The following is a 22,516-nucleotide window of genomic DNA, read 5'->3' on the forward strand; positions in this document are numbered from 1 at the left end:
GTTATATGAAAATTTCGGCAAGACACTCCTGAGATGATTTGTTCTCATGCGCAAGCGCATAATCTTAAGTAACATTGACTGTCTTTTTAAGCGACATCAAAATGTTTTTTTTTACTACTTCGTAACTCCGCTCCTTTTTTTTTGCACATTTTTTATGAAATATTACTTCATAACCACCTTTGCATTTTACTGTATCGTCTTTAGACACAGACACAAAAAGTTTACATTTTTTACATTGAACCATTTTCGTTAATATTAATTAAGCACACTCGAATATATTCCACGCGACCGTACGCTGAGCGCGCGCGCCGATGATTCTGGTTGTTCGATTTTCATATTTTTTTATATTTTTGTACGTTTCGATGCAGTCACTAATAATTTTGCTTTTCAATTCGTTCATCGTAACTTTGGTGTCTCAGATCGTCAATATTGGACAGGTTCTGCGAGAGGTTGGTGCACATCCGCAACAGACACGCAGATGTCGTGCAGACGATGGCTCAGGGTGTTCTCGAGCTGAAGGAATCTCACGAAGTCGACCCCGGCACTGAGAACTCGATACAATACTTCTTAGATCGATTTTACATGAGCCGAATATCGATTAGGATGCTTATCAATCAGCATAGTAAGTGTTTTTTCTTATGAGTAATATTTAACCGTAGGTTTCCACTGTCGCAACATACAATTGTCGCCCCTGTCTTTTCAAAGGGAAAGAATAAGATGGCACTTTTTTATCGTTGTTACGATAGTTGAAAACCACGGTTAAAATAAAACCCATTTTTAAATTTTCTCATTGCACAGTATGTACTCGTTATATATTACATATTATTATCGATTTATAAGTTCAATAAACTTTTTTGACCTTCACTGTAACATTGTCTGCGTCTCCAAAGCATTATAAGATCGAGGTCGGACAAAGAAATCTAAGTAAAAATGCTTTCGGCCAAATACCGTCGCGGAATACCAATTTATACCCCGATATTGTTATTGTTCTGTTTTAATATAAAAAAAAATATTAATGTGTAGTTGAATAGAACTAGACATAATATATTATAGTTAGTCGACCATAGATAAAGTAAGTCCACTCGTATAAGACCCGCCCTTGTGCTATTTATCCATAGACCTTTTCCACGTGATCAGAACGTTTAGTAATAATATACTTCCTACTATTTTACTTCCTATGTTGCGTGTCCTCAATACAAATTATTCCGCATTAGGTACTTTTGCATTTATTGTATGCTGCGGATTTCCACAAGTAGAAACTTCCTTCAATACTATGAATGTTTAGTAAGAGTTTAGTAACGAAATATACAATTATATGATTATTGCTGCGAATATTAACAATAATTGTGTATTGGTTGGTAATTGTATTAGAAAAAATATAAAAATTTGCATTGGTGTGCTTCAAATTCAGTTGTCGTGAAGAGGTTTTATGCACAACAATGTAAACTACAGCCGTGTAGCAGATAAACAAATTCGTTTGCATATTATTGTATCGGTTTGACAACGTCCATAAATGAGCGTTTCTTACAGCACTCCTCTTCGGTGAACAAATGGGGGCAAGACAGGCGTCAGTAAACGGCATGGGTTGCGGAGGCCGGCATATCGGCTCTATAGACCCAGCGTGTGACGTCGTCGCGGTCGTACGTGACGCGTACGAGAACGCTCGCTTCCTATGCGACCGGTATTACCTCGCATCACCTGAACTTGAACTACTCCAGAATGGGGGTAAGATTTTTTTTATTGGTAATGGCGACATGTCGCCAGTAATGGGTATAATGTGCAACAATGAGATTACTATAAGAAAGGAGGTTAGGATGTATGGTAATTAAAAATAAAAAGTATGGCAGTCTTAATTACTACAGATTGTAATAATGACTCTACCACAGTTTTAGGATATATTCTTAGTTCGTCTACTATCACATAAAAAAATAACATTTTGATTGTCTTATCTACTTTTTTCTGATTTTCAGTGTCCTCAGACCGTCCGATGCCTATAATATATGTGCCTTCACATCTCTACCATATGCTTTTTGAACTCTTCAAGAACGCGATGCGAGCTGTTATGGAGTGTCACGAAAGTGCACCCCCGCCAATACAAGTCAATTTAGTAACTGGCAAAGAAGATATCTCAGTTAAGGTTGGTATTACACAAAAACTCACACATGTTGTCATCCCTTTCATTCTCTTTGAAAAAACATAGACAACAATATGTATTACAAGTCTTACTGCATTCTAATATCTTCGAATTATAATAGATCTTTATTAATATTATCGTCAGATCAATAATAACTCCTATGTTTACCGGATATTATTCTGGAATACACAAATATAATAATATAATACATCGCGTTCATCGATAAATAAACAATTATTTAGTGACCTAATAGGGTTGTCAGCTGTGTCGAAAACAATAGGATTTCCTTGTTATAACTTAATAGGGTTGTCAACAGTGTCAAAAACAAATAGTATTTCCTTGATATAACCTAATAGGGTTGTCAACAGTATCGAAAACAATAGGATTTTCTTGATATAACTAAACTTTCTAATATTAAACTCTTGGAATATCATACCTGTGAGACAAAACGTTGTATAAAATCTAACTAATATTATAAATGCAAAAACTTAGATAGATGGATGTTTTTTTAGAAGTTATCTCTGGAACGGCTCAAGATCTCGATGAAATTTACCATAGATGTAGAACGTAGCCTGGAAGAACACATATGCTTCTTCTACACATTAATTATTCTTATCTTATATATAAAATTCTCTTGTCACAATTTTCGTTCCCATACTCCTCCGAAACGGCTTGACCGATTCTCATGAAATTTTGTAAGCATATTGAGTAGGTCTGAGAATCGGCCAACATATATTTTTAATCCCGCGCTGACGGAGTCGCGGGCGACAGCTAGTTTCTGTATATTCTTTTGATTATCTTAATTTTTTTGTTTTATTTTCATCGTTTTTCTTTAAACTTCAATTTGTTTATATCATTTCCAGTTGCTACGTTTAATTATATCAATGGTTTATAATTTTATCGAGTTGAAGTGATAATAAGAAACATCACGCCTCTGTCATACGTAGTTATCGTGAATCGAACACGATAGATGTTAATTGAGATCATTTATATGACTGACATCTGTTTATTCAATGCATATCCAATGTCCTTGTTATCATTTTCATCGAATATCACTTGCGGTGGCCTAATTGAAACTTTTGTCTCTTTTGATTCGACTAGCGGTGATCATCTGATAAAAACAATTATAATCGGACTTATGTTTAATTAATTTTAAAATAAAAACAAATTTATTTCGAAGCATTTTATAATTGTTCATTACATGATACATATAAGGCGTAATTAATTTCGAAATTCATCGTAATTAACTGACGATTACAAAGTAAGGAAAAAATTACATGTACATATATAGGTATTATATAGCGTCTTAAATTTATATAAGACTTATTTTTATGACGTTAAAATCTGCGAAAATATATGAGGATAAAACGGTTTATGATTATTATCTAGGTAATGGATTTAGTATGATTTAGTGTAATCATATTATTTGCACCTTTATTATTATGTTTATATAAAATTGATTTCTCGTTTACAATTGACATTTACAAATTTAAAGTTTGTTGATTCAATATCTATTATGTTTTATGTCTATATATTATCGATAAAGGATTAAATTGAAATTATGAAAAAAACTAATTTATTTACTTTGTGGTATGCTTATGATAACAATAACACATGTAAAACCTTCGTAATACAATTAAATAAATTTTCAACATATAATACCAGACGGTAACACTCTTTAACTATGGCTTTCGACTTTCGATTGTCGTCACCTTTGCTTCAAACAATCGTGGTATCCCTCCCCCTAAAGGCATGGTAAAAAAAGGTGCGATAGAAATCTCAACCAGAGCACTAGCAGAGGTATAAGTTACTGAATTTAATTATGGTGCAATATTTATAGATGTCGGACCGAGGAGGTGGCATCCCTCGCAGCGTGTCAGATCTCCTCTTCAAGTACATGTACAGCACGGCGCCGCAGCCCTCTAAATCTGATTCACACACCGTGCCGCTGGCTGGTAAGTACATTATAAGAAAACAACACAAAAACATACATAATCTAAAAATCATCACCCTTTTGACAAAAAAAATCTAGCAGAATCATGGATTTGACGGAAGAGGGGTATAGGAACGAGAATATTCTTTTTCTGTGCGTCCTCTTCGCGGTCTATTATAGAAAGATAGGCAACGCCGTTGTTTTTTGCAATTGCGGTTGTCTATGGGCAACGGTCACTTCGCTATTGTCGAATCCAACAGGCCGTTGCTAGTTTATTATCTGATAATTTTAAAATATCGTCTCGTATTGATTTGTCAATCGCGTTACGTGGTAGACAGTGTGTACGAAATCGTTTGTTTTTAAATATCAAAATTGAAGCACATGGTACGCGGCTATCACTATTTATAAACATAGGTAATAAGTTACAGTTTTGTTTTTTGTTGGGCAGAGGAAATATGGAAAGTATAAAAAAGTTAGATATTAGGAACAAATAGTCAACTTTATATCAGTTTTATAAAACCCATACTTTTATACGACAAATTCTTGCTACGATTAACGTAAGTTTATTTAAATTAATAAATAATAAATTATCACTAATATGACCTTCATTGACAACAAAATAACAAACATTAATGTAATGTAATAAATAGTTTATCTGATCACGTATACTATTCATTATCAGTGTTTTGGACATAAATATACAGTGTGTATAAATTGTTATGTAAATATTCATTTAATTACTTAAACATACGTGATATTGTAATATTTAAACATTATTGCTATTGCACGCTGCATAGTACGAATGATATATTAAAACTTTTTCGTTGGTTCATTGAATATTGTTGAGTACAGAATGAAATATTCTGCTAAAGTGGCATACTGGCCACTAAGAACCTTTACCTTTTTAATTATGGAAAAAGATAGGCGAAAAAGAAGATTTTCGGCGGGAAGAGTTAACAATTGTAGGTGTGAATCACTAACCACTATTAATGGATTGGCTATACATTGTAGTATTTTGTGCGTGTTTGATTTTCGCCATTTTGGCGCTTACGATAGCGGTGATGTAAATTCAAACTAATAATACAGAGCGAATTAATTTTAAAATACACATAACATATATTTATACAAGAAGTAAAAGATCGGTAGTCGAGAACTGTCTGAGGTCCTCTCTATTATTCTTTTAGGGATTGTTTTATACCATATGAATACGTGGTATTTCATTTCAGTAAAACCTGTAACTAGAAAACTTAATGGTAAGTTGTAGAGGATTATCAGAAATTTTAAATAAATCCCGTTATCAAAGCATTTTATTTCCATTAATGTTGATTCCCTTCGCCATTTGATTTTTTTCTTATCAAAGCATTGGAAAAAATTACTAATATGTGTTGTAATAATTACTTTTTTAACACAATTCTAAAGTGAACTCGCACGTCGAGTCGGCATTAAACGTGTTAAGAAGAACGTGTTAAGAAAAAAATTACATTTTAAATTTAAATACCAGTTTGGTCATAGTTAAAAAGAAAAATATTAACAAAATGAAGATACAACATTTACCACAGATAATAAAAACCTAATTTACTTCGAGTTACTTATGTTATTCTTTGTTACTAGGTTACGGGTACGGATTGCCGATATCGAGGCTGTACGCGCGGTACTTCCACGGTGACTTGGTGCTCATGTCTTGTGAAGGATACGGCACTGATGCCGTCATATACCTTAAGGTGAGTGCCCAAACACAAATACTTAGAACAGGATCTATATAAATTGCCTTTTCTCCTTGATACAATGAAACACTGGTAGAGCCCGCTTTAACATCTTCGCACGAATCGGCCCGACTCGCCCGGTAATATACCACGACCACACAGAAGACAGGCGTGAAGTGGAAGCAATTCCGCATTACGTCTGATCTGTGTTTGTCCCGGATGCGTAATTTAGTCCTTTTTCCCTTCCCATCCTTTTTCTTATAAGGAAAGGATGGGAAGTAGAAGTGGACTTTCCGGATGAGAACATGCATGGAAAGGGAAGATATTTTCTTTCTGTGCATCCTCTCCTCCGTCGATTAAAGGTAGGCAACGCATATGCAATTGCGTATGTCTATGGGCAACGGTCACTTCGCTATTTCAGCGATTTCAGGTGCCTCCTTATGTTATAAAAAAAACGCAAAACCCGTACACCAAGGGGAAATTAATTGCATACTCGACCAAATATGTCAGTGGTATATCTGACTAACATTGTAAACGGTAATGTTTGGATGCTTGAATGAATTTGTAACTAGATATCTCCAGAACGGCTTCACGGGTATCAATGAAATTTGGTAAAGATGTAGAACACAGTCTGGAAGACAACAGGCTACATATGATCTGGGAAATGTGTACGGTTCCCGTGTGATACTGATTTACATATTTACTCCATTATTTTTCTATTATTTTTAATCAACTGTCAAATTTAGTTTTAAATAGTTTAACTTTCTAATAGCATTAATACTTTGGCAGTTAACAAGTGACGTACTGATACGTTTTTTGCTACTGTTTCACGTTGAAATTAAACATGTTATCAGAGAACATTGCCCCTAATTTAATTACTCACTGATAAGACGAAATCTCCCACACTTCTTGTGTTAGCTAAGTCAACAAGTAATTGGAATGTACGAGAATTGTTGTCGCGAATACATCAAGTAAATAGTTTTTATTGGTTAGTTGTAGAAATGAGGAAGTATTATTTAAGAAATTAAAAACTCGAAATTGTTTAAAAGGTATTAACCAGTTATAACAATATCGTAGAGACCGGCAATATTCATTCGTTATCTTCGTATAGTTCTCTTCAAATACCATGCCGGCTCAAGGTCTTAGGCCCACTGCTACTGAGCAGGGCACTGGCCCTCCACCGCATAACCTAAAGTTGTATTCCACGCAAAGACTCGTGTAGTTAAAAGCCTTTAAGTTATATGAAAATGACTGTAACCGATATGGTTTTCATACGAGTTCTAAGATTTTTATGTATAACCGGATATAGACCTTGCTTTCTTGATATTGGTACAAAGTTGTAAATTTTATTTATAAATACGAATGTTTGGATGTATGGATGGATGTTTGTAAGAGGGTATCTCCAGAACGACTGCATGGATCTCACAGATTTTTGGCATAAATGTAGAACCTAGTCTTTTATAAATAAATATGGAATGACATTGTAATAGCTCGTAATGTTGTTTACGACTATAACTAGATCATCCTTGTCAGAAATAATCTTCAAGGTTAAACTGATATTGACATTTTAAACAAATATGCGTATTGATAATTCCTTTCTTAACTTATCTATAAAGTTCTTCACTCATTGATATGAAAATATTTGAGTTGCAATTGAAGATAATCCGTTTTATTTATCCACGCATTTGTAAAGTTATTTAAAAACATACTTATCAAAAGTAAATTTATACTATTATAATATTAGCTGTCGCCCTCGACTTCGTCCTCGTGGAATTAAAAAAATATAATTAGTGCCTATGTGTACTTCCAGACTATATTTTATGTGCATGCCTGTACAATTAAACAAGTGGTCGTGTGCTTTATTAACTATTTATTGAATAGTTACTAGATAATAAAAATAAGAAAAATAGCGCGCGTTCTGGTAGCACACATATATCCAACGAATCTCCAATGAACAATTGCTGCCAGCATAGGAAAAAGTTTATAATAATTTGAATGTTGCCAATACAAAAAGAAATTAATAAGAATGAAATAAAAACAATAAATAATTTATGTGAATTAATTGAAAATGCCAATTTTCAGCAAGATCAGATCAGCCGTTCCGGAGATACTTTCAAACAAAAATCCATCCATCCAAACTTTTGCATTTATAATAACGTTATAATTATAAGATGTTTTGTTGGTTTTGGCTCCAAAACGACTGAACCGATTTGAATAGGCACATAAGCTATGGTTATTACTAGATTTTTATAATTCCGCGCGGATGCAATCATGGCCAAGTGGTACATTTCACCGTCAGATTTGAAATATCCAGTCTGTATCATGTTAAAGCGTGATCCAGTCGATACTGAGTCGTAATTTAGCACACCCTTAGAAGAATTTACAACGTTCATAAATCTTTGTATATCCAGCTATATCTAAATGTATTTAAATCTTTTACAGGCTTTATCAAACGAAGCGAACGAACTCCTCCCAGTGTTCAACAGGACGTCGAGCAAATTCTACAAGCCGATGCCGACGTTGGCGGACTGGTCGGGCTCTCTCAACACCGCCAGCAACTCGCAATGCGCACGCGCAAAGAATAGGGAGAAACTCTCCCCCTCCATATCACATGGACTATAGTGCCACAAGCTGCTGATACTGCTAGTATAGAAATTCTATATTGTCTACGGTATATGTAGTGGCTTGCAGGAGTATATGTTTATAGAAACTTGATATTGTCTATGGTACCTGAAAAAACATGCAGGTGATCGGTAAAATTAACAGTAAAGAAGTTCTATTTTGTCTATGGTGTGTATAGTGGTGTTCATCTATAAGTACCATAGACAGATTAGTAACTTTTGGTAAGACTCGCAGTAATCTATTCATAGAAATATATTGTCTATGGTAGTCTTGTTGTGAATGTTTGATGTGTGATAGCGTGGCTGAGAAATTCAGTTTTTTGTGATTTAATGTACAAATTTTTCAATGGTAATAGATAATATATCTATAATTTATTTCTCGGCTTTAAAAATTGTAAATGTAGATTTATCGCCGCTGCGAGTCTATGGATTGTTTTTTTTTTTATTTTATATTTTTTTACACATGTGATACTCGATTTAGCGATAATGTTTCATGATTTAAAAACAAGAACTAGGTTAGAAATAGTAGTACAAGTTCAATATACTTTGACATTGACCTTCATTGATTTATGCTTTAATTATTATAGTTCGCTCAAATGTTCTTGATCCTTGAAATTATAAAAAACCCAAAAATAGAGAAACGATTGGAGGTTCTTTAATATTTGTGTGAATTATACACTTTAAATCGTCTCCGATGATATGAAATGACTTAAAAAGATGATATCACTAGATATAGATATAGAAATATATTTTGATGAATCCTAATATTTCAAAAATAATGATAAATTGATGTTTAAAAAGCAATAAAAATTGTCGATAAATTATTAAAATTTCCGAAATATATATATACATATGTTTAAGAAAACTCTTAAACTAAATACTTGATTTAATTCTGCAAGTTCTTTTCCTACGTCATAGACTAATTAATACATAGAAAAAATGTCTTAAAATTATGCCACAAAGTCATTCCAGCAAATACTTACAAAATATAGGTCTATATGAAATTTGGACTATTAGAATAAAATTACTTTTTTAAAATTCGAATTAATATTTATTAAATTACCAGTAAACATCAGTGTGACGTTTTCTATGTATTTATTAGTGTAAGAGTGAAGCAATTATATAATTCATTTTATGCTCAAAGTTAATAAAAATAATTAAAAAAATATAACACACACCGCTAGAATTTAGATTCTAATGTCATGTTGTGTAGGTCGAGAATAAATTATTTTCTTGAATAATATTTGTATGCTTGTAATACTCTAATCGTTATTGTAATATTTGATATTATTTTTATAGTGATTTTTGGAATAACAATGCATAATATTAGAACAAATGTACATTACAAATAGTGTAGACGTTAATATGAAGCAAAGATTTAAATGTATAGATAAGTTATAAAAGTGGCGGCGCCACTGTCGAAAATACAGCCATTTGATTGTTTGACGTTTTTATACAACGGCTGTTATTATTTTCCCGATATTCAGTAATAACGTTTTATAACCTATTTATACATTTTAATCTTTCTAGTAAGTCACTGGGGGCCATTTTCATGACATCTGATAACTGTTTAAGTTTATTTGATAATGTTTGCACGACAGATGAGTGTTCCCAATGCTATGGAAAGCAATTTTTATAAAGATTTAATATTTTTGTCAGATGTAAGTCAGATGTCAAGAGAAATCGGTCTTTTTTGCACAAGGATTCCAATATATTTCCAGTTTTATACAATATGGTGCAGTTAACCTCTTTTTGGTGCGTTCTTACCAAGGCCAAACAATACTGTCAACTTGTTAAATCTACTAAATATAAGGTAATTAAAATAAATTATACTCGAACCAAAGCACCATTATTTTATAGAGTCAATTATTTTTACAGAAACGATCAATTTGACATCTGTAGCCTTTTTAACAATTCATGATTTGATGCTAATTTGTAGATTAGTTTCGAAATTTGGCTGAACTTTTGTTTTTGACATGATATTTCAAATGTGTAAGTTAAACTCTTAATGCATTTTTATATTTTATTTTAAGTTATTATTATTCCAAATCGATATTTATGTAACTTAAGAATTTAGATATGTAGAAATGTCTTAGACAAATTAAAATTTATTTAGTTTTTAAGAAATAAATTTCTTAAAATCGTATTTTGTTTCATTTCAATCGCCCAAGTTTTATTACGTTTTTTATTTAAAACTTAACTGATAAGATTTTTCTTGGACTTAGGACACGTGTAACTTTGACTTTTACTGTCACTGTCAATATCAGTGTCATGTGTCAAAAATTTTGCAATGTGTAAGTTACAGTGACAAGTGCCAACCAAGAAGTGGTTAGGTTATGTGTAGATTTTTTAATTTAAATTCATCATAAAGTAGATTGAAATTACAATGAAGGTCTATACAAATCACGGTAATACTGGAACATTAAAAGTGCTGATAGCTGCCCATCTGGCAGGCAAAAAAGTGGAAAAATGTCTCGCTTCTTTCGAAGGTATTTGGATTTTCTTTATTATTTTTATGAGATAAAAACTGCACAAATATTAATACACTTTAAATGGGTGACTTCATTTCATTGTTAGTGATTTTGCGTGAATTCGCTTAAGTATAAATAACAATTTAAAAATGTTTTTTACTTGCATCAGAATTTGTAATTATTGCACGTCGTTTGACTACCTGTACTTACAACGCTAAAGCGCAGTTCTGTATCAGGTATTTTATAATGGTTAAGTAATAATTTTCGACAATGTTATTACACTTCTAGTCTAAATTACACAGTCAAGTTTCCACCATTTGATGGGTGATTGAATTGTGAATTTTGGTCTATTTTATTTGTATAAATGTTTGAGAGCACAATTATTTAACTGACAACATATGTGACAATATTATCAGTTGGACACAGAGTTAATGTAGCATGATAAAATGATGTGCATAAATTCTACAAAATTTGTTCTTTCATCTAGTAGATTATATTATATAGTTCTTGGTGGTTTGCTTTGTTACAATAATAATAGAAAAGTAAATAAATTAGTAGTAAGTATGCATGTAACTAACAATTGGGGGCTGGTACTGAGTGCTTGTCTTGCATTGCAGACGGCATTTTCACAGGACCTCAATCTCTGCCTTTGCTGGAAGTTGATGATTTGCTGACTTTCTTCTCAAGTAATGCCGCAGTACAGTACTTGTTTCCAACGCTGGATTTATCTGAAAATGGGCTATGGTAGGTACTCCGTTTTTATATCTACTATGTATTATGCATTTATATTGTTATAACAAGGGTATAAAAAGTATTTATTAGTATATGGTATTTAGTTTTTCATAAAGCTTTTCTTGATAAGAACATCATAAACAACATAAATATTTTCCATTTTATAAATATGCATTTTTATATTTTGATTGATATTAATACCCATAAAACCACAAAAATATGTTTGATATCAGGTCCTTACTCAGTAATTCGATAAAGACCAACTTTTATTGCTAGAGAACACAAACCAATACATTATTATAGATTTAAGTGGAAATGGAACATAAATAACAGAAAACACATATTGAGATGTTAGGAGCCTACTCCTAACATCTCAATGTGTGTTTTCTGTAACACCCTAGTGTTTTACGGTTTCCGCGATTATCACGTATTTTGCGTGGGGTCAGGACATGGATCACTTCAGCCAACCTAGCTCACCACATTAGGGTTGTTATTTCATGTTCACATAATTGAAACTTCCTTATAAACAATACAATAATTTATATAAAGACTATTATTACAACTGTATATCCTTTTGACTTTTGCCTTTGTATACTAGTTTTGACTTTATTTTCATACTAGTTATAACTTTCTTTTCAGCCAACAAATGCTTGAGTGGGAAGCAACACGTCTACAGCCTGCAGTTGCAGCCATTGTCAGCGGCAAATCTGTAGCTTCTGATATCCGACAAGCTCTACAGTCTTCATTACAAATGCTTGATAAATTACTTCAAAAGAACAAGTACATTCTTGGGGTATGTATTTGTTGTTTGGTTTCATATTTTAAATCTTATATTTAGACCTTTATTATATTACAATAGAGTTATTATGAGGTTAAAAGTAGATAGTAACTGATTCTTAGATCTTATATAAAATTTCATAAAAATCGGTCAAGCCATTTCAGAGATGTATGGTAACTAACATTGTGACATAAGAATTATGACTTATCATAATAATAATTATTTATATTCCTATATAAATTGAAAATTTAAGAATATAAATTCTTAACTTTCCAATTTATATGGGAGGTTATCGTTAAGTAACACCATGAATGTTGTGTGAAACTAAAAACCACTAGTATTCAATTTTAATAATGTTACATTTAAATTCTTAGATATATCTGTATTGTTCTTTTGTTACAGGAGAAATTATCTGCAGCCGACATCTCCATTTGGAGCACCCTGTATCCTGTGTGCTTTGATGAACCCCTCAAACAAACCTACATCTCTGGATGTGATAATATAATTAGATGGAACACAAACTTAGCTTCTGCTAATGCTATAAAGGTACAAAGAATGATTCATTTAAAAAGTAATTATAAACCTTTTTTTAATAATTAAATTATAGAATATATAATAGACTAGCTGCCGCCCGCGACTTCTTCCGCGCGGAAATAAAAAAACTTTATTAGTAGCCTATGTGTTCTTCCAGACTATGTTCTACATCTATGCCAAATTTCAGCGAGATCTATTGAGCCATTCTGGAGATACCTTATACAGACATCCATCCATACATCAAAATATTTGCGTGTATAATATTTAATTATTTATGTTATTTTGCTTTAATATTTATTTAGCAAGCAGTTGAGCAATGGGGATGGTCACCAAAGGGTCCGTATGGAGCATCATCAGCACTTGGCATTCCACAGATTGCCAGCATTGTATCACCTATTGGGTAATATTTTTATTTCACATACATAAGTAATTTAATTAAAAAAAACCGCTGTCATTCTTCATTACTTTGATTTATTTTAAAAGTAAATAGTTTTAAATTAAATTGTTTTTTTTTTTAAATATTTTTTAATTTGTTTTACTTTTTATTATATTTTTTTTCATTTATCACACAGATCACCGGATGAAGATCCGGCTGCTATAGGAGTTAGTCCTGAAGAAGTGGAGGCAGCAAAGGAAGGATGGTTCAATGGAGTAAAGAACATGCAAGCACCAATACAACATGAGAAAGTTGTGTAAGTAATACAACTACCACACTGATAGTTGATCACAAAGCGTCACTTAGTGGAGATATATTAAATCTATACTAAGGGCCGCCCTTAGTTGCCATTTAGCAACTGTTTGTGATCGTACGGTCCTTAAACAAAGCGAAACTAACATTGTATACTTGCATCGCGAAAGTTGTGTCTCGTGTTGCGTACACAACGTTGAATCGTCGACGCGAATCTTCTACTTGATCAATTCAGGCATAGCGACATTGTATTGCGTAAGTCTCTTAGCGACTTAAATAGCCGGTTTCCGAAGACTTACTTTATGTACGTAAGTCTTCACAAACCAGCTGTTATTTTAATGCAATCTTAACACGTTGAGCGCCACGTCAGCCATCGGTGGCTGGCAGCGTGTAACATGAGAGCTATAAAATTTTACACTATTTTGCGTTAAAATGTAAACTATTTTGTACTGCGATCGGAAACACCGGCCCTTTAAAACCAGTTCGTACGGCGCTCGTTGCCTGAACGGGATTGTCTTAGAAATACGCGTGGCGCTCATTTTTAATATTGCATGTTTTTAATTTTTCGTCGTTTTTCAGGTTACCATTGAAAGATCGTAAGAACGTATTGATAACATCAGCCCTGCCTTATGTCAACAATGTACCGCATCTTGGCAACATTATTGGTTGCGTTCTCTCTGCTGATATATTTGCAAGGTTTGAAAACGTGAATAAAAATATATAGTTTTTTTTAAGTTTCGGCAATGTTCCATTTTTTACAATGAATGATAATAACTTTCCTTATAGGTGGGCCGATTTGATAAATCACATTTGAGTTCTTATGAAATGTCCATATTTTTCATTAATTTTTTTCGAGATACAAGATTTTTTTAAAGAATATTAGCAGATTTTTTTATAAATTTAGTACCTTTCCAACTAAGCTCTAGGCTTGTGCTAGGATATGGTTTACGACAATAATCGAATGGCGGGACTCGAACCCCCGACCTTGTGATCGGAAATCCGTACCCTTAACCATTAGGCTATAAACGCTTTTAAATATGTAATCGATATTTGAAAAAAGATAAGCATTCTTCAGTACTAACTTAAAAACAATGTTTCCGTCGTCACAACGTTGTTGGATTTAAGTGTCAAATGTGACCTGTTAATATGGTCCAAATTATAATAAATGCTGTTTCAATGAATTTATAATTATTAATTATTTTATCTTTAGATATTGTCGACAATGTGACTACAACACGCTGTATATATGCGGTACAGATGAATACGGTACAGCTACAGAAACTAAGGTAATTTATCTATATATATAAAAATCAATTGCAGTTCGTTAGTCTCGCTTAAACTCAAAAACTTAACGGATTTATCTTATCTTGGTCTTGAAATGTTCGCTTGAAAAATTCGAATACTTGCCCCGTACTAATTAAATTTGTTCTCATTTCACGCAGACGAAGTCGCAGGCAACAGCTAGTAAAATAAATAAAAACAATTCATTCACAAAACATTAATGTCTGCCTATGTGAAGCTCATAGACTCTGAATACAAATTTAAATAACTAGGGTATAATATTGTCGAAAAAAAAGTCATTTGCTTACCTGTTTTTTTTAAATACTAATATTAAAATAAATTTCATATATTGTAGGCTTTGGAAGAAGGTATAACACCTCGTGAGATCTGTGACAAATACTTTGACATTCACAACGCGGTGTATCGCTGGTTTGATATTGGCTTTGATTATTTTGGACGTACCAGTACTAAGGAACAGACTGAGTAAGTAATCATGCTTCATACTATCATACTAATATTATAAATGCGAATGTTTGGATGGATGGATGTTTGTTTGAAGATATCTTTGCAACGTCTGCTTGGATATCGCTGCAATTTGGCATAGATGTAGAACATAGTCTGGAAAAACACATATTACTAATGAAGTTTTTTTTTAATTCCGCGCGGACAGAGTCGCAGGCGACAGCTAGTAAATAAATAAATAAATCTTATTGTACCAAAAACTTTCACAATTCATTAGAACCCAGTCTCCTTTGTAACAGGAGTGCCTTCTCTTAAGCTACGTTTTAAATAGGTTCTATTTTATGCAGGCCGTATGCGCGCGCGCGCGTGTGTGTGTGAGAGAGAGATAGTGTGTCTGTGAGAGAGAGAGAGAGAGTGTATGCGCCCGTACATGTATGCTTTTTTCTATTATTCGTGTTTTTTTTTTGTACTACTTGAAGATTTTCTGTCTGTATAATGTTTTATTTTGTATAGGATAGCACAGAAGCTGTTTCTTAAATTAATTGACAACGGCTTCGTCAGCACGCAGTCTGTAGAACAGCTGTACTGTGAGAAATGCGAGAGATTCTTAGCTGACAGGTTAGTGGGTGTCACACAAACATATTCCATCCCTCTCATTGTCTTTAAAAGAACAGAGACAACAATATTTTGTTAGGTTTGACAGTAGACATTTATTAATATATTTTGTTTCATAATTGTCAATGTTAAAAATAGTACTACAATTCTTTTCGTACTGCAAAAATTGTAAACCAAACGAAAGCGAACAATAACCCAATTGTTGGAACGACCCAATGGCAAAAAATCCTATTGTGCTGATAGGTCCAATGGGAAACACAACTAATTTTGACATTTATATCTAAGTAGGGTCTTGTAACAAATCACATAAGATTGTCTGATTATGTTTTACTATAGGTTTGTGGAAGGCGTTTGTCCGCACCCGGGCTGCCTGTACGACAGTGCACGTGGCGATCAGTGCGACAAGTGTGGGAAACTCATCAATGCCATAGAACTGGTGGAGCCGAGGTGTAAAGTGTGCGCGCACAAGCCCACTGTGCGACCTAGTGAACAACTCTTCATTGAACTGGGACAGGTCAGTGTAAAGACTTGCGTCTTAATTGGGTACATTGATTTCTGTAAAGCAATAGCTTGGAAATGACTTTTGCTTCATTTCGATTTAAACGCGCCTTTTAATGACACGTGACGGTTAATTCTATGGTGTCAAATGGTCAAATCTATGTCAAAATGGTGAAAATCATATAGGCACAAAATACTACGCCTTTATCCTGTCCATTTATAGAGGACAGTGTTTGGGTGGCAATTCATTTCTACGACACAGAATACACGCCTCAAGTATAATTCCAGGGTTCGTCTGACGTCTGACTTTCCATTCCCACCCTTTTCTTATAAGGATAGAATTGGAAGGGGAAAGATTGATGATTGAACGCATAGGAAGGGGAAGTACCTTTCTGTGCGTTCCATCCTCCATCTATTAAAGGTAGACAATGCAAATGTGTACATGTATAGCGGATGCTATTTTGGCGAATTAGGTTCCACTTGGTCGTTTTTAATATAAAAAAATTACTTATCGCCCATCTAACATTTCTTATAGATAGTCTTGAAATGTTTTATCTAATAAAGAAATATATATATAATTGTAAAGTTGGAGCCATCTCTCCGCACATGGATCAGCAGTGCGGAGCAGGGATGGTCAGCGCCGGCGCGCGCTGTGAGCCGCGCCTGGCTGCGCGACACTCTGCGCGCGCGCGCCGTCACACGCGACCTCAAGTGGGGCGTGCCTGTACCTATTGAAAAACACGCACATAAGGTCACAACACACACATTTTTTAATACTTTATAAACACATTTTAGGTTTAATTGTTTTAAATTTTTATTTAATTCATCATCATCAACTTGCCCTTGACTCTCCCTTAATCAGATGTGATACCTAAATTCTCTCCTTTCTTACGCATCCTCTTTCACACAATGGTTCTTCCAACCTTTTGTCTCTACCTTTGTAGCCATCCAGATTGAATCTTATTACTTTTTGTTTATGTGATCATCGCTAATATTCTGCTTCTCAATTTCTCTACTTTTCCATTCTTAACTTTATCCATCATCTAGTTAACCAACACTTCACACAATTATACGAGTAATTATATAATTATAAGTAGGAAATAAATCTTGAAGTTGCTTTAAATATACTGTAAATGTAAGATTTATAATAAAATGATTTATGATTTAGGTGTTCTACGTGTGGTTCGACGCTCCGATAGGATATATGAGTATAACTCAATGCCTCACCAAACACTACGAGAAGTGGTGGAAGCCTGACAAAGATGTTGACGTATGTATTTAACTAGCTGTAACCCTCGGTTATTTAATTAATAAAAAAGTTATTGTGCAATGTGTCACTTTCAAATGTTACTTAACACACAACATTTTTTTATTTTTCTTATTTAGTAATATTTTGTAGGTGAAATTGTACCAATTCATGGCGAAAGACAACGTACCGTTCCACGTGATAATGTTCCCGGCGACAGTGATTGGTGTCAACGAGGGACATAAGCTCGTTGATCATATATTTGCTACAGGTACATATTTTTATAAAATTGGAAAATATGTGACGTCACACCGGCAAAGGGGGTCTCACTAATGTCAGAACTCTCGGGGGTCGGACAACAACGGGAAGGGATCAAAAATCATGAAATTTTAATGACGTAAATTTTGGAAATAAAAAATCTTTGATAGTAAATATTTGTCGAATTTCAAATAATGAGAGGCCACAACAGAATATAGGTGCTTTACGTCTAATTAGATAAAAAAATTATAACTTAATTTTTTTTATAGAATACTTAAATTATGAAGAGGGTAAATTTTCAAAATCAAGAGGAGTTGGTGTATTTGGAACTGACGCTCAGGTAAATTTTTTCATAGACATTTTTTGCTGTGAAATGAAAGTTAAATACTGATTTAGTTATAAAATTGTACTCTGAGAACACATTATCAGATATAATATATTAATTGTTCATTTTAGGAAACCGGCATACCTTCCGATGTATGGAGATTTTACTTGACGAGTATACGACCAGAAACTTCAGACTCCAGCTTTAGTTGGGTGGAGCTTGGCACCAGGTAACTCCATTAAACATATAACTTAACTAGCTGTCGCCTGTGACACCTTCCGTGCGGACTTAAAAAATAAAAATTAGCTTCTGTGTTCTTGTAGATTATATTTTACGTCTAAGCCAATTTTCAGCGAAATCCATGCAGTTCTTGAGATACCTTCTAACAAACATCCATCCATCCAAACATTCGCATTTATAAGTTTGATAATTACAAAAATTTTATGGTGAAAATATTAGAAGAAGATATTTATTTTTATCTTTGGAATATGATAAAAATAAAAATGTATTTGTTTGTAGGAACAACTCCGAGCTACTAAACAACTTAGGCAACTTCTGTCATCGTTCGCTGAGTTTCTGCGCCAATTCGTTCAAGGGCAAAGTGCCGGATGTCTCCCTCACTCCGGCAGACTTGGAACTTATTGCTTTAGTCAACAGGGAAGTTATAAGTAAGTACTCACTTATAGGATGTTTAATATAATTTTAGACTAGCTGTGGCCTGCGACTACGGTCGCACGAAAGTAAAAAAATAAAATAAAAAAAGTTAATAAAATAACTAAACATTGGCTGGAAGAATACAGTCTATGTGTTTTACATCTCTGCCAAATTTCAGCAAGATAGATTCTTTTTCCTGTAGATACGTTCTAACAAACATCCATCCATCCATCCAAACATTCGCATTTATAATATTAGTAAGATTTGCTTTTAAATAAAATGTTTGGTCTCCCATAACTTTTTTTCGTCATGGTCCTTAACCACATAAGTTGAAATAACGATGAGTCTTCACTGTTAGAACACCCTGTACTATAATATCGCTGTCTCTCTCATCTTGAAAAAAAACACAACGATTATGTTCGTTTACAACGGTGTACAGGGCTTTAAATAAAAAAAACCCTTGTTTGCAGAAAAAATGTGTTAATATTGTAGAACATGAATAACAAAAAGACATAGAAAACTGATCTGACATTACTAAATTCAAAAGTTTAAATTTAATTTTTTTTTTATTAGATTTAATGGCAGCTAAAGTGTAAAAACTCCTTGAACAAACGGTGACATTTGAAATTCAGAGATTTTCTATTTAGCTAGACCCTAGCACAATATATAGTAAGTTCTTAATATTATAATTTGTTTAAGGTTACGTACAGAACATGGAGAAGGGTCGTCTGCGTGAAGCGCTGCGTCACGTGCTGAGTGTCTCCCGCCTCGGCAACCAGCACATGCAGGCTGAACAGCCCTGGGTACTGCTCAAGGGATCCGAACAGGATAAGTTAGTATTATTATACAGATATTTCTATTATATGTCACAACTAGTTGTCGCCCACGACTCTGTGAGATCCGTTGAATTGTTCTGGTTGATACCTTCTATTAAAAAGGTTCATCCAAATTTTCATTTTAATTATATTAGTAAGATTTAAAAACAATGCAGAGATAGATTTTTTTCAATGTTATTTATAATTTGTGCTTTTGGAAATATTTTTACCAAAAATAACTCTATTTCTTTCCCTTTTGCTTACACTATTAAAATGAAGTTAATTTTATAGTTGAATATAAATATGGCAACACTTGCAGGGTACGAGGTGGGACTGCGATAGGTCTGTGTTGCCAGCTGGTGGCGCTGCTGTGCGCGCTGCTAGCGCCATTCGTGCCGCACACTGCGCGCCGTCTGCGGGAACAATTAAATGTAGACGCGGTCGCATTACGAATTAACCCACAGTAAGTTAATCTTATATATTAAGAAACACAGTTATGTGCATTTATAAATTTAATTTATTGTTTACTAGCTGTCGCCCTCGACTATGTCCGCAGGGATTAAAAAAAACTTAATTAGCAACCTATGTGTTCTTCCAGATTATGTTATACATCTGTGCTAAATGTCATTGAGATCCGTTGAGCCATTTTGGAAATACTAACAAACTAACTACTAACAAACATCCATCTAAACATTCGCATTTTTAGGGTTCCGTAACTCATAGGAAAAAAACGGAACCCTTACAGGATCACTTTGCTGTCCGTCCGTCCGTCTGTCAAAAAACATTTTTTATTACTAAAGTACTAAAATTTGTGACCACTTTAATTGAATTAATTTATTTTATAGGAACCCATCATTAGTGCAGTACTTGCCAGCTGGTCATGTGATCGGAAAGCCGGAACCACTATTCTCTAAGATAGAGCCCGAGCTGTTAGAAAAACTGCGAGCCAAGTATGCAGGAACGCAGAGCGATAGAGCCAAGGTAAACGATTTTACTACTAAATTTGATTTTAAAAATTTCATTCAATAACATTGGAACAAGGAAACTTTAAGGGAGTTATTTATGCAATTTTTATTACCAGTCAGGAATCTAATTCATTTTTTATTAATTTCAAAACAATTTTTTTTTAGCAAAATGGCGATTCCAAATCTTCTCCATCTAAAGGATCCGTTGCAGACCTTGAAGCAGCTGTAGAGGAACAAGTAAGAAAGTATTTTTTATAAAAATCTGAAACGCAAGTAATAAGTCTTTAAGCAATTGTTATAGTTCCCATGAATTAATATTCTCAATTTTTAATTAATTTTAATTTTTTTTTTAATTCTATTTAAAATCTCAGGGTAACAAAGTAAGACAACTCAAAGCCTCTACAAAAGATAAAGCGGTGTGGCAACCAGAAGTCAATAAGTTACTGGATCTGAAAAAACAGCTGGAAGCCGCGAAAGCCACGCCTAAAGAGACTACTACGCCCAGCGAAAGTGTTGCCAGTTTAGAAAAAGCCATAGCTGAACAGGTAAGAATTTTGTTTTTTTTTTTATTTTAATATACTGATAAACTTTAACTTACTTGTTAAATGGCTTCAATTTTTTTGCATTAGTCTAAAACTCCGTTTCAAAACTTCTTTTTGCTTAATATTAAATTCATTTTTTATAATCCTAGGGAGATAAAGTGAGGAAGTTAAAAGCATCAACAAAGGACAAAGGTGTATGGCAACCAGAAGTAGACAAGTTGCTGCAGCTGAAAAAGCAGTTGACAGCCGCGCAGGCACAGACTAAAGCTGCTAGTACTGACAATAAAGACGATGTTGCCAGCTTAGAAAAAGCTATCGTGGAACAGGTATCATTTTTAAAATATTTTTTAAAGAGTCGTCGAGAAAGCTACGTATTCTAAATAAATGCGTCATCAAATATGGGTGACATGTATCGTTTGAAGAAAAATGTATTATGTATTAAAGATTTTTCCATAGTATATATTGTTACTAGCGGATTATGACGAATACGGATGTTTTCTTGTTACTATGGATATGGATTTCCGGCAAATCACTAAAATTTACACTTCATTATCTACAGGGTGACAAAGTAAGAAAATTAAAAGCATCAACAAAGGACAAAGCAGTTTGGCAACCAGAAGTCAACGTGTTATTAGATCTGAAGAAACGTCTGGCGGCGTTACAAATCAAATAAATGTAATAAACGTAACTGAGTTGCCATTTGTATATATATTGTCGTCCCTGTTTTCTCAAGGAGTATGAAAGGGATGACAATATATCATACAACTGTCACTGAGTTCTGCAATAAAGTGAGCAATACATTATGTATATTTCTGAAATAATAATTTATTGAGACTTAAAAGCTTTCTATCTTTTAGTGCATTCTAAATTGTACTATTTTTGTTTGGTATTTTAAAGTATTTTTTTTTTGTTTTAGGCAACGTTTGATGTGATAGTTGTTTTTTTGAAAAACAGTCGAAAAATACTATTGTTTGTAATAGAACATATTTAAAAATCGCTCCACTAAGTTACCAAAATATATGAAATAATGCAATAATACAATTTAATGCGGGATATGAATTATGCTAAAGATTTACATCACTATATTTATTTAGAATTATATGTACAAACACATGATATGTGTTCATTAGTGCTTAGCGAATTGTGAACGTGTATTTTGTAATAAGATCTCTTTAAATTATTTCAACGTATATTGATATTTCGGAATTAAAATGAACTTTTCTTAAAACATGTAAAGTTGTTTGAGTTTGAAGGCCCGGAG

The 22,516-nt window shown here is 33.4% G+C and overlaps 2 protein-coding genes across 5 annotated transcripts in view; both read left to right on the forward strand.

Moving 5' to 3' along the window:
* Positions 1-8,472, forward strand: part of Pdk (pyruvate dehydrogenase kinase) — a 52,394-nt gene extending 43,922 nt beyond the window's left edge. For 2 of the 3 annotated variants that reach the window (XM_013320872.1, XM_013320870.1), the window contains exons 4-9: positions 420-622; positions 1,531-1,725; positions 1,971-2,137; positions 3,975-4,089; positions 5,679-5,788; positions 8,213-8,472. In XM_013320872.1, the coding sequence (XP_013176326.1) occupies positions 420-622; positions 1,531-1,725; positions 1,971-2,137; positions 3,975-4,089; positions 5,679-5,788; positions 8,213-8,392 (970 nt within the window). In that variant the 3' untranslated portion in view covers positions 8,393-8,472. The remainder of the gene's footprint in view (positions 1-419; positions 623-1,530; positions 1,726-1,970; positions 2,138-3,974; positions 4,090-5,678; positions 5,789-8,212) is intronic. The other variant, XM_013320871.1, reaches the window with a different exon arrangement.
* A 2,219-nt stretch (positions 8,473-10,691) lies between these two features.
* MetRS (methionyl-tRNA synthetase 1) lies at positions 10,692-22,477 on the forward strand. 2 transcript variants are annotated; one of them, XM_013321660.1, is made up of 24 exons: positions 10,692-10,880; positions 11,495-11,606; positions 12,234-12,387; positions 12,775-12,918; positions 13,209-13,306; positions 13,479-13,598; positions 14,174-14,290; positions 14,805-14,880; positions 15,231-15,358; positions 15,851-15,955; positions 16,289-16,466; positions 17,037-17,201; positions 17,619-17,720; positions 17,850-17,967; positions 18,224-18,294; positions 18,411-18,508; positions 18,799-18,947; positions 19,633-19,765; positions 20,068-20,211; positions 20,594-20,729; positions 20,879-20,950; positions 21,085-21,258; positions 21,405-21,581; positions 21,815-22,477. In XM_013321660.1, the coding sequence occupies exons 1-24, from the start codon at positions 10,778-10,780 to the stop codon at positions 21,926-21,928; spliced, it is 2,988 nt and encodes a 995-aa protein (XP_013177114.1). In that variant the 5' UTR covers positions 10,692-10,777; the 3' UTR covers positions 21,929-22,477. The 2 variants fall into 2 exon arrangements, with proteins under 2 accessions (XP_013177114.1, XP_013177113.1); XM_013321659.1 differs by having other exon boundaries at positions 11,480-11,606; positions 21,815-22,476.
* Positions 22,478-22,516: the final 39 nt, after the last annotated feature.

This window comes from Papilio xuthus, unplaced genomic scaffold, assembly GCF_000836235.2.
Source record: "Papilio xuthus unplaced genomic scaffold, Pxut_1.1 DF825946.1, whole genome shotgun sequence".
In the NCBI taxonomy this organism is placed as follows: Eukaryota; Metazoa; Arthropoda; class Insecta; order Lepidoptera; family Papilionidae; genus Papilio; species Papilio xuthus.